Source organism: Pelophylax lessonae (genome assembly GCF_965119305.1).
Source record: "Pelophylax lessonae genome assembly, chromosome: 5".
NCBI classification, from domain to species: domain Eukaryota; kingdom Metazoa; phylum Chordata; class Amphibia; order Anura; family Ranidae; genus Pelophylax; species Pelophylax lessonae.
Window position 1 is genome coordinate 396,910,658 of NC_138772.1, and position 18,685 is coordinate 396,929,342.

The 18,685-nt window shown below is 41.7% G+C and overlaps 1 protein-coding gene across 1 annotated transcript in view; it reads right to left on the reverse strand.

The window, feature by feature from the left end:
• Positions 1-483: 483 nt before the first annotated feature.
• Positions 484-18,685, reverse strand: part of CLUL1 (clusterin like 1) — a gene marked incomplete at its 5' end in the record, with an annotated part of 44,078 nt that continues 25,876 nt past the window's right edge. Inside the window, 5 exons of the mRNA XM_082257661.1 lie at positions 484-687; positions 5,485-5,699; positions 9,826-9,945; positions 12,075-12,501; positions 18,107-18,280. Of these exons, the coding sequence (XP_082113787.1) occupies positions 511-687; positions 5,485-5,699; positions 9,826-9,945; positions 12,075-12,501; positions 18,107-18,280 (1,113 nt within the window). The 3' untranslated portion in view covers positions 484-510. The remainder of the gene's footprint in view (positions 688-5,484; positions 5,700-9,825; positions 9,946-12,074; positions 12,502-18,106; positions 18,281-18,685) is intronic.

The following is an 18,685-nucleotide window of genomic DNA, read 5'->3' on the forward strand; positions in this document are numbered from 1 at the left end:
GTCCCTAGTTCACACCAGTGCAGTGCGTTCTAGTGCAGTCAACAAAAGTAGAACATTTTTTCTGCATTTTTTCTGTATGGAAAATAGAACAAATCAAAAATGCACCAGAATGCATATGTCCATAATTAGAGAAAAATAAAAAAAAAAGGAGAACAATGCACCAGAATGCACATGTCCATAATTAGATAAAAATAAAAAAAAGGGGAAAATGCATAAGAGCGCATCAAAAGCACACTGGAATGCAACAGACAAGCAGAATGCAGAAATTGTGTTGTAAACCAACCATAAAATAGGATCTGAGGATGACTGCAAACATACGGTACTTCAACCTCCAAAACAACAGCACAACACTGCATTAGTTTAAACAAAAACAATATAAATTCTGGAGTAAAAAGCTACTAACAGAATAAAAGGGCAACAAATCATGAAAAAATATAATTTCTTTCTAAAATGTTGCAAAACATCCTATGCAATAAAGTCTGAATTATTTACGGATGATTAATATAGCATTTAAAAATTGTGTTTGTAATGTTCTAATGCTTGCTTTGCAACATAAGGTATGAACTCCTGGCTATCGATATCCACATTGGCTGGAAGCCTGATCACAACATTAGGGGAAGCAAAGATTTTCACTTCAACAACTGTGTCATACACATTCTGGTCTTTTATACTTGGACTGGAGGACACCTACAAAAAGAAGAGAAGAATGTGTCAATATAATTTAACAATTGCAGTAATAAGTTAAAGTGTGAAAATTCAACAAATGGCAGAGATTGTGCTCACATGTACATTGTCCCCTGTTTATTGTGAAACCTCTATTAGTAGTGTAATATTTAGGCATCATCTTGGTATCGTTTTTTACAGCCTGGTGATCCTGCCAGAAATACAGACTGCACCTAACTTCTTTCCATGGGCTGACAACGCTGAGAGTCCTTCCATGAAGTTCGGTGCTGGATTACAAGACATCCCACTCATAGAGGTTGATTTACTAAAACTGAGGAGTGCAAAATCTGGTGCAACTGTGCATGGTAGCCAATCAGCTTCTAACTTCAGCTTGTTCAATTAAGCTTTTTTTAAAAAAAAAAAAACCTGGAATGGTTTCTATGCAGATCTGCATCAGATTTTGCACTCCCCAGTTTTAGTAAATCAACCCTATATTCTTACTAAATTATATTTACCGTATATACTCGAGTATAAGCCGACCCGAATATAAGCCGAGACCCCTACTTTTGCCGCAAAAAAGTGGGAAAACTTATTGACTCGAGTATAAGCCTAGGGTGGGAAATGCTGCAGCTACTGGACCCAACTGGACCACCACGAGACACAAAATAGGGGCTGCGGGCATGGTACAGGAGATGGCGCAGGTCATAGTACAGGCATTGCACAGGTCATGGTAAGGGCATGGCACAGGTCAGGGCACAGGTGATGGTACAGGCATGGCACAGGTGAAGGTATAGGCATGGCACAGGTCATGGTACATGCATGTTACAGGTCATGGTACAGGCATGGCACAGGTCACAGTACAGGCATGGCACAGGTCATGGTACAGGCATGGCACAGGTGATGGTATAGGCATAGTACAGGTGATGGTATAGGCATGGCACAGTAAGTACAGGCATGGCACAGTATGTACAGGCATGGCACAGTATGTATAGGCATGGCACAGTAGGTATAGGCATGGCACAGTATGTACAGGCATGGCACAGTAGGTATAGGCATGGCACAGTAATTACAGGCATGGCACAGTATGTACAGGCATGGCACAGTATGTATAGGCATGGCACAGTAGGTATAGGCATGGCACAGTAGGTATAGGCATGGCACAGTAATTACAGGCATGGCACAGGAGATGCAGTGCTGCGGGCATGGTACAGGAGAATGTCCTGTACCATGCCCGCAGCACTGCATGAGGAAATACAGGGGCTGCGGAGGCATCTCACTTACCTGTCGGTGAGGCGCCGTCTTCGATTTAAAAATCGCGCCACCCGGCGCCGCCATACGTCACCGCAAATGCGCCACCGATGCTCGGGAAAAGCCGAACATGTTCGGCTATTTCCGGGCATGCGGCACATGCGCAGTGACACGTCGGCGCCGAGCGGCGCCATTTTTAAAAAGACACTCCAGTCAGTGACTCGAGTATAAGCCGAGGGGTGCATTTTCAGCATGAAAAAACATGCTGAAAAACTCGGCTTATACTCGAGTATATACGGTATATGTTATTTATAGATTTTTATGCAAACATTCTTTCAATATTGCATGGTTTACTATTCACAGTGATCAGTTGCATGTGACCTAGCATGTACTAAATGTGTTTATATAGTTGTTTGTACATATGCTTTTTATATGATATAGTTAGCCCGTTTAAATGTCTAGCTACCACTCTGTGATTAAGCACTTGCTGACCGCCCCACGCAGATTTACTGCAGCAGGGCGGCTTGGCTGCGCATTATCGCGTAGATCTACGTGATTATGTATACACGGTCTCGGCAGTGCTCACGTGCCGTGGAAGCCAGACCACGAGAGGAGCGGGCTTGAGCAGTGCCATCTTAAGAGCATTAAAGGGTCCCGGGCAATGCAGTGCACTGGGGCCCTGCCTACACAATCACCCATGAGAATAAAATTGAAAATGATGGATAAGGCGATATTTATTGGTACAGCAGTGCAAGGCTAATGACAGCTTCCAAGTTCAGGGGCTGGGACCGGTGAACACACACACGGACGGGAATCAGACTCGACTGTCCTCTGTGTGCCCGTTCCCATGGAGGCGGACAGGCATTTCTGCAGTTGTGAGCTCCCCCTCCATGGCGCAAGTGGCCTGACAGCAGCAAAGGACCGACAGGCGCCTGCCACCTGCTAAGTTCAGCGACAGAATTCACACGGGAATCTGGACTATTGCTTGGTTGGGGTTGGATCACTAAGCAGGTGGGGCTCCCGTGCAACTGCCCAGCGCGCCCATTCGGTAAGATGACCCTGGGCTCGAGTGCCACCAGCCTCACGCAATTTTCGGGGAAACAATGTAAACAAAGTAGGCCGCTCTCCTGTCACACAGGCACAGAGAGAGATTGTGTGTTTCAGCCAAGCTGAAACACCGATATCTGTGTGCCTTTCACAGAGCCCCCCACAGTTAGTAAGCACAAATAGGCTCACACTTAACATCTTGATCATCTCCAGTATTAACTACTTCCCTGCCAGTGTCATTTATACAGTAACAGTGCATATTATTTAGCACTGATTACTGTATTAATGTCACTGGTCCCCAAAAAGTGTAAAAAATGTCAGTTAGGGGTCTGATCTGTCCGCCGCAATGTCACAGTCCCGCTAAAAATCGCTGATCGCTGCCATTACTAATAAAAAATAAATTAAAAAAAAGTCCAAAAATCTACCCAGTGGTTTGTAAACGCTATAACTTTTGCGCAAACCAATTAAAATATGCTTTTTGGGATTTTTTTTACCAAAAATATGTAGCAGAATACAAATTGGCCTAAATTGATCAAACATTTTTTTGTTTATAGCGCAAAATCTAAAAAACGCAGAGGTTATCAAATACCACCAATAGAAAGCTCTATTTGTGGGAAAAAATTGTATTTGGGTACAGCATCGCATGACAGTGCAATTGTTAGTTAAAGTAATGCAGTGCTGAATCGCAAAAAAAATGGCCTGGTCATTAAGGGGGTAAAACCTTCTGGAGCTGAAGTGGTTAAGCACCTGTGTGCACAAAACACATTAGGGAGACTTTAATTCTGTTGTATCTTGCTATGTCAAGTTTATGAAGGATATAAGAAGCTGCATACACTACCCAGTGTCCTCTATTACCACATGTGTGTGCATTGTCAGTGACAAGCTGAACAGCATGTGGACTGACCTAGAGCAGAACTGTTCTTGAATTTATGTACCTAAAATATAACCTACATTGACACAGTTCCCTCTTGTTATCTTTCTAAGTGTTTATGGCAAGTGTAGGTCTATGGCTGCCTGCAATTAAAGGCAGTAAAGGAAGTGCCTGTGAAAACCAATGGTGCACTCCAGGCAGGAGAAATTATTTAAAGGCATTTTGCACATTGATGAGGAACTTTGAAGGAAAGCAGACATTATGGGGTTGATTTACTAAAACTGGAGAGTGCAAAATCTGGTGCAGCTGTGCCTGGTAGCCAATCAGCTTCCAACTTCAGCTTAATCAATTAAGCTTTGACAATAAAAGCTGAAAGCCGATTGGTTTCTATGCAAGGTTGCACCAGATTCTGCACTCCCCAGTTTTAGTAAATCAACCCCGGTGTTTGCACTTTTAGAAAACATGCTGCATAAAAAAATTGTTAAAGAGGGTTCTTATCTACTTTACGTTTTAAAGAAACAAACCTTTAACTACCTCCCACCCGGGCCATTGTAGATATACGGCCGGGCGGGAGTCTCGTCCTTCTGAATGGACGTTCTGGAACGTCCTTCAGAAGGAGAGAGATCGTGCCGCCGCGGGCACGCGCAGCGGCGCGATCTCGATGTGCCTGTGTCCCTCGGACACAGAGCAACATCATTCGGCAGGAGGGCCCTGTGATTGGCCCTCCTGATCACATGACGGCTGTGTCCAATCACAGCCGTCATGTAATGTAAATAGAGCCGTTGTAACGGCTTCGATCTCTTCTCCTCCTGACAGATCCTGTCAGTGAGGAGAAGAGAAGAGGATCGGGGTGGCCGTGTGAAAGGACCCTTACAGCTCCCTCTGTTGTAGGAGAACTCTGGCAATCATTGGATGTGTTGGGATCACCTGTACAGCTATGATCACATGAGCAGGTATAATCAAAGAATTTACCAACCATATCTTTGGAATTACAAACTATCCTAAACAGCCTAGAAACAAATGGGCTGTAAGCCAGGGGTTTATGTGTAGATTTTCAACTGTACAAAGATGATAAATGAGTCAAATGTTTACACCCTGCACTACATAAAGCAATGAACAATAACTATGCAGATAAATAGCAGCTCAATATTTTTTCATTATTTTGCATCTCCTGCAAGCTCATTGTAGCCACTCACTGTTCACATCCATGCACTCTAGCATTGGCTGCAAATCATTGCTCTGAACTGGCTCCTTGATGGTGACAATGGCTGAACATGCTTGCCCAATGTCTCATCCCATTGTCATATGGTCTCCATCAGGAGCAAGTGTGGCAGGGTGAAAATCCAGAAACACTACTGGGAAACATGTATCAATCCATAACAGGAAAATTATAAACAAGGACATTTATGGCGGCAACACCAGATATTCTTTAATGAAAATTGCAGTTTTAAATAGATTGAAAATTACTTTTGACATTACATTAACATGCTAAAACGTTTATGAGATATGAGAGCTTAGGTGACTAAATTTAGATCTGCTATAGGGATTTTTTTTTTCATTCAAATTCCAAAAAACCTGCTGTAAGTAAAACATTTAGATGTGTGTTTAACTTAATTAGCATTTGCTCATGTTTGATTAGATTTTGCGTAATTTACCTTTTCTATGCTGAACAAGGTCTTCATCCCAGAAGTTGTGTTGGTATGTTCAGCCACCCATCCATATTCTTCTTTTATTTGGCTTACTAAGTTAAACATGTCATCAGTGTACTGCTGTGAAAGCTGTACAACATCTTCATATTGCTGTGAGGATACATTTACTAATTTCAGTGCTGACTCAGACTTCAGTTGTAGTTCTATCACATCGGAACAATCTTGTTTTCCAATGAAGAGATAAAGAGGAAGACATGATAAAGGAAAATGTCACACTTGGATAAATACATGTTTGCCTGGTGGCTCCAAATTAAAAAAAAAACCCTTATTTTAAAAAGTTTATTACATGAAGATTTGCCGTATGTGTGTGTTTATTTTTAGATTTTAGTTAACCTATTTGGAAGAAAAAATCTGCTTTAGGAAACTTCATGTCTTCAGCAGAAACAGGAGTCCTCTAGGGGGAGTTTAGGGCCCTTTCATTTGGGTTCCTAAATCGTTGCTAGGCAGCATCTATTGTCCATCTTTATTGGTGGGGTGGTTGGTTGTTTCTACATACTTTTTTACTTTTTAACTTTCTTTGTAACACCACTTATTCAGAGTGCACTGATACAGCCAGAATGTGAGTACAACAGAAACGAATGAATAGAAAATTGGGATTTTTAAGCCACCATAGATGATACAATAACCCATATAATAAAAGCAATAATATTTATTAAAAAAGAACAAAATATACAATCCTATTTATGTCTAGATAGTAGAGTGACTCCTTGGATATACAGTATCTCACAAAAGTGAGTACACCCCTCACATTTTTGTAAATATTTTATTATACCTTTTCATGTGACAACACTGAAGAAATGACACTTTGCTGCAATGTAAAGTAGTGAGGGTACAGCTTGTATAACAGTGTAAATCTGCTGTCCCCTCAAAATAACTCAACACACAACCATTAAAGTCTAAACCGCTGGCAACAAAAAAGAGTACACCCCTAAGTCAAAATGTCCAAATTGGGCCCAAAGTGTCAATGTTTTGTGTGGCCACCATTATTTTCCAGCACTGCCTTAACCCTCTTGGGTCAACTCTTAATCCCTTACTGTTTTAACAAAATTTTATATTTTATTATTTTTTCTCCTTGAATAAATATTATGAATTTTATCATAAGGATTTTGTATCATCTATGCTGCCCAATTTTCTATTATTTTTTTTCTGATGTGTATTGAGGGACGTGGCGTCTTTATACTGGGCTGTCAAACAGGACCCACCTTTGTCCAGAATGTGGGACTTAGAGTTTTAGGCTGTTCCTAGCCCTTGGGATTGCTCTCTGCTGGAGATGGGAGGCAAAAAAAACGTTTCCCTCCATTTTGGGAGAGGGATGTTATAGTAGTGCCTATCTGAACTGTGTGAACATTGGGCCCCTCCATTTAAAATCGTGTCGTTTTGGAACAGATTAAATGTTTGGCTGCAGTTGATTTTACTTAAAGAATTAATCCTCCTTTGAGAGGCATACCCATATGGCAATTCATTTATTTATTGGGGCAGTTCTCTTGATGGAAGAACTTGTGTAAGAGGTAATGAGGAAAGACATCGGTGAAGAGTCCTGCCAGACTGGGTCCTGTCCAATGTCCCAGACAGGGTGCTTATAGTGTGTATAAAAAGGTAACCGCGCTAAGTAAATAGATGAAGCAGCAGCTTAAAGTGTGACATACACCCAAGAAAAATTATAATAAACAAGCTGCGCTACTAAATTGAAAAGTGCTGTGACCACACAAATATCAAATTAAATGTAAAATTCCATTAGAAAAGTCCATAGAAGTCTCCTAATCGAAATTCCAAAGAAATAAATAATAAGTGTTCGTAGGGTCCACTGGGTGTGAACAAACATCCACTAGTGGTACAAACTGCTTACCGAAGTGAATTAAAAAATGTGCCAAATTCAGGGGTTTGCACACCCAAGATTTCCAATGGATATCCTATAGCCGGATCGAAACTCCACTATGTTTCCAGGTCTTGGACCATACAGTAGACTCAGCAGGCATTAGATCACGTACATAGAAAAGAAGATGGTATAGGATCCCATAGCGTAAAACTGATATATGTTATATGTGAAATTACTAAATGTTAGACGTGGAATGTATCCCATTAAACCGTGAAAATAATACGTGAAAATAATTCCAGGTTATGTTAACACCACCGAATGTGCAGTGACCACCACCAAGTGTGCGAACTGCTTACCAGATGGGTATACAAAAATCGCCAATAATTGTGTATTTCTAACACCCAACTTCACCCAAAGGATAGTAACCACCACCAATAGTGCAAACTGCTTACCAGAAGTAAACATATAATTTGCCAGTAGAAAAAATAGGACAATCCAGATGGACACAAGACTCCACACAGGGACAATGACCGCCACCCCAATCCACAAACTGCTTACCAGATGTATTTTTGGATATCGCCAAACATAGGAAACAGATCCACCAAAGGTCTCATGTACTCCAAAATTCAGACTCTAATACCTCCAAATGTAGTTGAAATTCGTATCTCCCAGTGGGGGCATCGGTCACAGGGTCACATAAATGAAAATAGAATACCCCATAGTGTAAAACTGTATAGTTTAATTATAAAAACAAAGAAAAGCAACTTACAAACATCGGATTGAGAATGCTCAGAACAGATATGTAACAAGCCGCCGGCCGGTCGGCTCTTCCACCCGTCCTCCGTCTCGCTCTGATGACGTCAGCACGCCACGACCGACGTACGTTTCGTCAGATATGACGTTTTCAAGGTGAATTTCAACTACATTTGGAGGTATTAGAGTCTGAATTTTGGAGTACATGAGACCTTTGGTAGATCTGTTTCATATGTTTGGCGATATCCAAAAATACATCTGGTAAGCAGTTTGTGGATTGGGGTGGCGGTCATTGTCCCTGTGTGGAGTCTGGTGTCCATCTGGATTGTCCTATTTTTTCTACTGGCAAATAATATGTTTACTTCTGGTAAGCAGTTTGCACTATTGGTGGTGGTTACTATCCTTTGGATGAAGTTGGGTGTTCGAAATACACAATTATTGGCGATTTTTGTATACCCATCTGATAAGCAGTTCGCACACTTGGTGGTGGTCACTGCACATTCAGTGGTGTTAACATAACCTCGAATTATTGTCACTTATTCTTTTCACGGTTTAATTGGATACATTCCACGTCTAACATTTAGTAATTTCACATATAACATATATCAGTTTTACGCTATGGGATCCTATACCATCTTCTTTTCTATGTACGTGGTCTAATGCCTGCTGAGCCTACTGTATGGTCCAAGACATGGAAACACAGTGGAGTTTCGATCCGGCTGTAGGTTATCTATTGGAAATCTTGGGTGTGCAACCCCTGAATTTGGCACATTTTTTAATTCACTTCGGTAAGCGATTTGTACCACTAGTGGATGTTTGTTCACACCCAGTGGACCCTACGAACACTTATTATTTATTTCTTTGGAATTTCGATTAAGAGACTTCTATGGACTTTTCTAATGGAATTTCACATTTAATTTGATATTTGTGTAGTCACAGCACTTTTCAATTTAGTAGCGCAGCTTGTTTATTATAATTTTTCTAGGGTGCTTATAGTGTGGGTCATGATCTTCCCATCTACTGGGGCAGCGTTGTGTGATTTGAGACTTTAGATCCCTGTGTCCAGAACCAAGGGGAGCCCAGAAAAGACTAACCTGAGGCTGCTGTGGGGTCCTGGGGTTGAAGCTCCTCCATTGACCTGTGTGGAAGGGAGAACCCAGTGTTCAGGAGGCAGATCTCCCTTGAACAGAAGAGAATGGGTGATCTGTGGCTCTATAAGGGGTTAACTGCTCTGCAGAAATCAACTCTATATCACATGCTTTCTCCATAATGGTGCTTTTGTGTGTTTTGGCACATATCTATCTGGTACATACAATGTAATCCAGCTGTACATCCTGATAGATATCACATTTTTCAGCTGCATGTAGGTCTGTCTGGAATTTTCTTCCCCTAACTTTCATGCAGGTACTTTTTAAATACTGATACCAGCAAAATATGATTTAAAAAACACAAAATGTACATTCATATTGCACTGTGATTTGTGGATTGTATAGCCATAGCTTTCCATAATCTTAGATTTTCGATCATGTGTATAAACAAAATGGATGAACAAAATGTGTAGATAAAATGTCTGTGCATGTACACAATTGTTTCTGGACCTCCCTTGCTAGTCACACACTTCATATCAGCACAAACTTCATAAAGCATACATGTTTCTATATATGATTAAACTGACAAACACAACACATATACACACACTGCCCATTAAGTAAATGTACCTCTTGTCACAGTTTCAAAACATAGGTGACACCTTTCTTGAAATAGCGAACATTCAGTAGCATTTTGAAGTTTGTTGCATTTTGCAGCCTCTGGTGTAGTTTTCAAATAAGCCGGGACCTCTGTAAATTAATACAATCTTTAAATAGAGCAACGTTGATTTTTTTTTAAAATATTCAAAAATCTTTTGCAAGGCAAAATAGAACGTGTTAAAGTACAACCAAACAAATCATCTTTTAGGCATCTTTCACATGGGCAGCAGGTGGGCAGTAAGACAAGCAGTTTAGCTGCGGTTTTACCACTCCCCAACCACTCACCTAATGCCTACAGTACAGCTGGAGGGGGCTGTTCACATGCCACAAATGTGATGCTTTGCTTAAAAAAAAAGGCATTCAGGAGGAGGCAGTATAGCCTCCTGAAAGCCGAACAGCAGCTGCTTAGCTGCACTTTGAAAAGTTTCCACCACAGATCCCTTTTCAGAGAGTGGGTAAGCGTAATCTTACTGTTTTGACTAAAATAAACGGAAATCTGTGTGTAGCACCCTCCTCCTAGGTAGGTGCTAGTGAGAAAGTATGGTTTGTGCTCTGCCTGCTTACCAGAAAAGCTGCAGGTAAACCTATATTGTTCTCTGCCTACCAGAGAGCAGGATCTGTTAGTGAGGTCTGCTCATTGTGCTCGGAGTGCATCTCATTCTGTCTAGAGAGTGTTTCACATTGGTTCAATAGGGAGGCATGTTGGACAGTGGGAGGAAACTTGACGAATGGGTGCATGGGCTTTTGATACAGTCCTGATGATTGGCAGAGGGCAGGTTGCCTCGGTGCATGTTGGGATACTGTATAAAAGCCAGGTGCGCGTGTGCTCAAGGTCTTTCATTAGGGAACAGAGTCCTGGAGGGAGGGGGCGGCTGCCTCCTCCTCCGTAGAGATGTCGTGCGGCCTCAGGGGGTTGTCCTGAGGGCCGGAAGAGTAGCAGTGAGGAGCTGAACCTGGAGGTCCAGGGAAGCTGACTGAGAAGGGAGACACTGGAGGATCTGTCTCTGCAGTACAGTGAGTACAGAAACTTGTGTCAAGGGGCCTGACCTGAGGGAGGCCACCCTGGCTCCTAGGATAGTCAGTTGACAGGTGTCAGTTGAAAGGGAATGCTAGTGAGAGTGTCCTGAAGATAGATTATCATCCATCAAGCCATCTTGTTAGAGAGCAAAGAGAACAAGAGACTTAACCCCATCTACCTTAGTGGCAGTGTGGATTAACAGCCTGGCTGCTCCATCTTTTCAAGCAGAGTTTTGAAGATAGAAGTCCTCAAACCATGTGAATAGTTCAACTGGAGTATCCCATTATTCCCTTCTTCCCAAATTATCAATAAACAACTAACAAACAACACCCCTAGACTGTTTGTTCATTCATGTGTCGAGCCATTGGGAACAAGGAGGAATTCAGAGACTTGTTTAAGTAAATGTGTGCTGGTAACCAGGGGAGCCCGCAAAGGCAGTATTCAGCAGTTCCTGCGGGGTCAGTGCTACATGTGTTTTTCTATTTTTTTATTCATAACTGCGCTGTGCACAACATCATTTATTTAAGCAAAGGAGACCTAACAATTATTTATATGAGCCTTCTCTATCTTTGCTGAGGAATTTTCTACCAGAAAAGGTATATTATAAAACAGAAATTGTAGATGTTGGTTATTTACACATATCTTTGTATGATTTCTGGTCGAATTTGCTAAACATTATAATTTTGTTGATGCGTGTAAGATGATTACTCTTCCAGTTTACATTGATCCATCATTACAAGTTGCAGAGGGAACGAGGAGACTCATTTAGTGTGGGCAGCAGAGATCGTAAAGTTCCAGACAAATCAATTTCACAAATTAAAATATGGCCTAAATGTTTGAAATGCAAAGAAAATATTATTACTATATTGACAACTTTAATACTCTCATTAAGAAAAAGAGTAGCATGTATACCTGGCAAACTTATTTGGTTAAACAATTAGCAAAAGGGCTGACACTAAGGTAAGGGCCTTACACTGTGCATAAAATCAAAACTCACAATTTCCAAAGCCAAGCAAGTTGACTGTTTAGGACTTTCCTATCAGCTAAATGTCCCACCCCATCAGACTTTGCCACCCTAGACTGAGCCCTGTGTAGCATTTATTCATATTTTATTTGGTTTCTTGGTTAACTGACAATTGTGTACAAATTTCATTTTGAATGATTCCAAAGAGGAGTAATAAATATATAAATATTGTTTTACCTTCCATTGGTATATACAAATTTTCAGAACCACTGTTGAGTTTCTTAAAGATCGTAACAACAAAGTCGCCCATGGCTTCAAAAAAAGTTTGTCCATATTCATATAAACCTTGAACCAAGCTAGAAAATTCCAAATGTTCAAAATAGTCTGAAATGATGACAGGGTCCTTCCCGAGCACAGTAGTGGTGGTCTCTGGGCGCTTAACATCCGAGAGAAAAAGATTCTGAAATGACTCATCAAATACCTTCTGTAAGTTTGTGAAAAATACAGTGCTTCGATTAAAGATAAGGCCAACATCAGAAATGAGCTTGCTGAACACGTCCTCTGACTTGCTCAGTTGGGCGGCCATGTAATATTCACCTGTGTTTTTTACTTCAGTGCTTTCAGTATTTAGGCTTGGTGGCCACTCTTTGAAGAATTCATGGTTCTATTCAAAGAAAATACACCATTTAAATTACATATGTAAAATAACTTTGTTCTGCCTAATGAAAAATGGTCATTAAAATTGTCATATACAGTATGTATCACTGGGGGAGATTTACTAAAACTGGAGAGTGCTGAATCTGGTGCAGTTGTGCATGGTAGCCAATCAGCTTCTAGCTTCAGCTTGTTCAAGTAAGATTTGGCATAAAAACCTGGAAGATGATGGATTTCAACGCAGAGCCGCACCAGATTCTGCACTCTCCTGTTTTAATAAATTAACCCCACTTTTTTTGCTAGCAATGTTCACAACAATAGATATACCCAACCGTAAATAAGATGCATTCTCAGTATCCAAAGCAGCCATATGCGCAGTACTTTCCACCGGTAGCCATATATACAGTATCTCACAAAAGTGAGTACACCCCTCACATTTTTTGTAAATAGTTTATTATATCTTTTCATGTGACAACACTGAAGAAATGACACTTTGCTACAATGTTAAGTAGTGAGTGTACAGCTTGTATAACAGTGCAAATTTGCTGTTCCCTTAAAAATAACTCAACACAGAGCCATTAATGTCTAAACTGCTGGCAACAAAAGTGAGTACACCCCTCAATGAAAATGTCAAAATTGGGCCCCATTAGCCCTTTTGCACGTGCTCATCATCATATCCAGAGGTTGTCTTTGAGAAATAGACGTATGAGTGCTGCCAGCATTGCTGCAGAGGTTGAAGGGGTGGGGGGTCAGCCTGTCAGTGCTCAGACCATAGGCTGCACACTGCATCAAATTGGTCTGCATGGCTGTCCTCCCCGAAGGAAGCCTCTTCTAAAGATGATGCACAAGAAAGCCCTCAAACACTTTGCTGAAGACAAGCAGACTGAGGACATGGATTACTGGAACCATGTCCTGTGGTCTGATGAGACCAAGATAAACTTATTTGGTTCAGATGGTGTCAAGCTTGTGTGGCGGCAACCCCGTGAGGAGTACAAAGACAAGTGTGTCTTGCCTAAAGTCAAGCATGGTGGTGGGAGTGTCTTGGTCTGGGGCTGCATGAGTGCTGCCCGCATTGGGGAGCTACAGTTCATTGAGTGAACCATGAATGCCAACATGTACTGTGACGTACTGAAGCAGAGCACGATCCCCTCCCTTCGGAGACTGGCCGCAGGGCAGTATTCCAACATGATAACGACCCCAAACACACCTCCAAGACGACCGCTGCCTTGCTAAAGAAGCTGAGGGTAAAGATTATGGACTCGCCAAGCATGTTTCTAGACCTAAAACCTATTGAGCATCTATAGGGCATCCTCAAACTGAAGGTGGAGGAGAGCAAAGTCTCTAACAACCACCAGCTCTGTGATGTCGTCATGCAGGAGTGGAAGAGGACTCCAGTGGCAACCTGTGAAGCTCTGGTGAATTCTATGCCCAAGAGGGTTAAGGCAGTGCTGGAAAATAATGGAGGCCACACAAAATATTGACACTTTGGGCTCCATTTGGACATTTTCACTTAGAGGTGTACTCAATTTTGTTGCCAGTGGTTTAGACATTAATGGCTGTGCGTGGATTTATTTTGAGGGGACAGCAAATTTACACTGTTATACAAGCTGTACACTCACTACTTTACATTGTAGCAAAGTGTCATTTCTTGAGCCTCGGTTCACACTAGGGCGACCTGTGAGGCGACCTGGTCGCCTCACAGGTCGCCGCAGGTCGCCTCCCATAGGGAAGCTGCGGACCCGTTCTAATAGGAGCGACACAAGACGCTCCGACCTAGAAAAAGGGTCCGGAGCTTCTTTGGGGCGACCAGGAGGCGACCGCCATAGACTTCAATGTTATGAAGTCCGTGGCGGCCGCTCCGAGGTCGCGGCGCGCTGCTCGCACCGCGATCTCTGAGGTCGCCCCGGGAAGTAGCGTCGCGGTAGTGTGAACCAGCGCTCAGTGTTGTCACATGAAAAGATATAATAAAATATTTAAAAAAAAGGGGGGGGGGTGTACTTACGTTTGTGAGATACTGTACATATTTCTAGCCTCCCACTCCAGCTTTAATTCCTGTTCCTAGTGGGCATCAGTGGTATAATAGTAATAATTACTTCTATGCCTTAAATTACCTGATTATACTGGTACTGACTAATCACAAATCTTCCACATGTGTTCACTGGTATGACAAACTAAGGCAGCACTCAATGTTAACCGTAATCTTATAATCAATAAAATGACTTCAGCTCGGTCCCCTCCCGCAAGCCACGCCCCTCTGAGATGGTTCAACCAGATTGGGCATAATCGTAGAAGCTGAGAATTTATTCACAGTTAACATTGACAGAGCCTGGGCTTTTTGTCATAACAGTGAAAGCATGCAGCAGAACCATCACCATTTTCTGAGACTTGGACTATAGACGTGGTTTAAATAAAACGGATTGATAGAAGAAATGCAAAAAATGTTTTGATAAGTTACTTACTGGCATATAAAAAAAACAATGTACAAAGCAAAGTCATCTATAGCAACTAGGGTGGCAAAATTTCATCCTGAATTAATTGAATGCATTTCCCTGAAATTTTGCGGAGAAAACTCATTTTTTTCTAATCTCTCACATCCATTTTCTCATCCTGCCTGGTTTAGCTGGAGATATGGGATACCGGGAGCTTGTTTTATCCCTGTGAGTTATTACTCTTCCACGAAGAAAGTGATCAGTCCAAAAACTGTGCGACTGCACCTGTGAAAGTAATGAAAAGAAATGGCTGCACTCAGATGTGGACAAAATCCAGGTTTATTGGACATCCCAATGTGGCAAAAAAGTGGCAAGGTAGATGCGTTTCACACACTAAGATGTGTGCTTAATCATTACTGGTAATGATTAAGCACACATCTTAGTGTGTGAAACGCATCTACCTTGCCACTTTTTTGCCACATTGGGATGTCCAATAAACCTGGATTTTGACCACATCTGAGTGCAGCCATTTCTTTTCATTATTGACTGTCCACGGAAGCGAGCCGGGGCGAGCACCGCTGTTGGTCATCAAGCTTCCCATTACCTTGAGCAGTGTATCTCTTTCCTTTGTATGCACCTGTGAAAAGTTTACATATTCGCCAGCACACCATGGATCTACAATCACTGCCTAAAGGTTTTTATTGCAGAGAAATCACATCACAAATACAAGTGCAACATTTCGGAGTGGTGCAGGACCCAATCGCCAGGCATCACATGCCTGACGAATGGGTCCTGCGTGTCTTCGAAACATTGCACTTGTAATTGTGATGTGACCTCTCTGCAATAAAAGCCTTTGAATGGTGACTGTAGATCCATGGCGTGCTGGTGAATATGTACACTCTTCTTGATGTCTCCAGGATCCAGCTGGTAATTGCAGCAGCACCCACCATTGATGAGCCCTGTTTTTCAGGAACGTGTGTGATAGGACTATAAACAAGACTGCACCTGTGTCTATAGCTAGGACATTAACTGAGAATATAGTTATATTACAACCATTGGACTGGACTCCTATACCATTAAGTGAGGTAGGGTCACCTGTTGCTTCAGTTGAAGAGATGATTCCTGGTGAGGCCTATGTGTTGGAGGGTTGTCCTGTTCCGTCATGTCCCTAGATTTCAGCAGTGCCTCTGAGTGGCGATTTTGGCTCAGAGGAAGAGAGTTCTCCCTCAAAACGCATAAGCCATACCAGGTTTTGAGGATGCCATCACGCTATCCAGCAGTAGAGAAGTGTTCTAAAAGCGAGCAGTGCCCATTTCCTACATGCTTGTTCATACCCTACGTTTGTGAGTATATTGTACGCTACCCTTCTTTGATTTTAATAAACTTTTAAGTGGTAATGAACAAGGTTGGTGCGCCCTTCTCTTGTCGTTTTCTTACAAATTCTGTAATCTGTCTCTAAAGCCTATGCTTTGTGTGAAACGTGAGACCAGGGAGAGAAATCCCCTATCAATCATGACTCCCTATGTGAGCACACAGGGAGCCTCGCTGCTATTTTATTGAAGTGTAATGCAGTGACATTGCCGTTTGAATCTGAGGTCTACAGCTACCTAAACCCAGCGATCACACACTGTGGTGTGGGCCTAGTGAAACAAAGGCATTATAAAGATATTAAGATATTTTTTTTAAACTGTGAAACAGGCATCGATGTATAATGCTATATAAACTAGATATAAAGCAAAAATTGTAGCACTGTGTTAAATTTCACTTTAATTAATGCTTTTCTATCTAGAGATCAGTTGTAATTATCTTATACTCACAGTTTGAATTTAGAGACAGAGTTACTGTAAACTATATCTGTAGCACAAACTTGTGTTTCTTTTTCATTTTTAAAGTGGTTCTGAAGGCACAAGGTCTTTTTTTTATCTTAATGCATTCTATGCATTAAGATAAAACGCCTTTTGTGTGCAGCCTCTCTAATACATACCTGAACCCTCTCTAGATTCAGCGATGTTGTAGAAGCATTTCAGCTGTCTGGGATTCCCCTCCTCATTGGCTGAGACAGCAACGCAATGCCATTGGATCCTGCGGCTGCTAATCAAAGCCAATTAGCCAATAAGGAGAGAAAGGGGGCAGGGCTCCATGTCAAAATGGACACAGGGAGCTGTGACTCAGCTCAGGTACCCCCATAGCAAGCTGCTTGCTGTGGGGTTACTCAACAGGAGGGAGGGGTCAGGAATGCTGAAGAGGGACTAGAGAAGAGGGGGATCTGGGCTACTCTGTGCAAAATGACTGCACAAAGCAGGTAAGTATAACATGTTTGTTATTTTTAACTAAAAAAATACAAGACTTTAGTATCACTTTACCAGAGTATTAGGGAGTTTTATCCTCTGCTTGGTTTTTACTGTCTGTGTTCCTGCTGGTGAGATTCCTCCTCTTTACTTGTCCTGGTGACCATTTTCAAAAGATTTTTGTAGGTTGTCAATGGAACAAGAGGTGAGGGGAAATCTTTAGGGCCGTACAGAGAGGCTGAATATCGGGTGGTATCTGCCGGTTGAATAGAAACTGGCCAACATTCGGCCCATGTGTAAGGCAGCCGGTCTGACAAAAGGTCCAGCTTCTGTTGAAGGGGCGTGACCGGAAAAGGTCTGCCAATCGGCATTCAATCAGCGCTCTCAGCCAATGGTAGTCCCCCTCTCAGAACACAATAGCTCAGCGGCAGAGATTGATGTACTAACATCAGATTGTTAGTACAGAATCTCCTCCTGGGCTCCTCAGTTTTTTTTTTTCATTCAGCCTTCTGGGTTGAACTAAAAAAAAAAAAAAAAAGCAGATAGTGTGTACCAGGTTTTAGAATGGGGGCAGTTGTTCCAAAAAGATGTTTTCCTCTCTTTGTGTTGAGCCCCCAAGACAAGAAGAGAAGAGAGATCTCTCCAATGTGATGCAGACAGTGAAAGAAAGAAAAAACCTGGGGTTTTAACCCTTCTTTACTGTATCCAAAACAAAAAAAATTGGTTTGGTTGCTCCTCATCTGATTGCTGATGTCTGAACAAACTGACACCTTCAACTCAGTAACAAGCATATATTCTGTGTATGTTGTTACAGCTAGCACTATTTCTGCTTTAACATATAAGTGCTTAAATAGCTATGGTTAAATAAACAGTCCCTATAATAACAACTGTATTTTACCTTGACGATAAATGCCTGCAAGCCCTGCTGGGAACAGCTGTTTGTATAGAATGTTATGCAGGACCGATCAAGGCAAACTTGACATCCATCCCACTGAGTTTTCAGCAATTGTTTGCATTGCATTTTTACTTCGCTCAGCTTTTCGCTGATGTCCTGAAAGAGCCTGACAGCTTCCTGTATAAAAATATGGCACGTTATTCAGAACATTAATAGTTATCAATCAGACATAAAACATGTATTATAAGAAGAGTTAACATAGGAATAAGCTCATTGTTTTAAAGCCAATTATGCCCTAAGTGTCAAGTCTCCTTTTTCCAACTGCTCTGGTCCTGTAGGCTTACTGAAAACGAATTATAATCTTTTTGCATGATGTTTAGGTTTCCACGGTACAACTAGACCTTCAGCTATGCCTGTTGGGTCCTCCTAAGTCTAATAAATTAAACATTAATGTGCGCACCTTTTTGCCTGAGATATTGTTTACTGCCAAGAAGCTGATAACTAAGGTATGAATTCAAGATGTAGTGCCTACCTTACAACAAGCGAAGATTAATAAGATTTAAGAAACTGATCTACAACTAC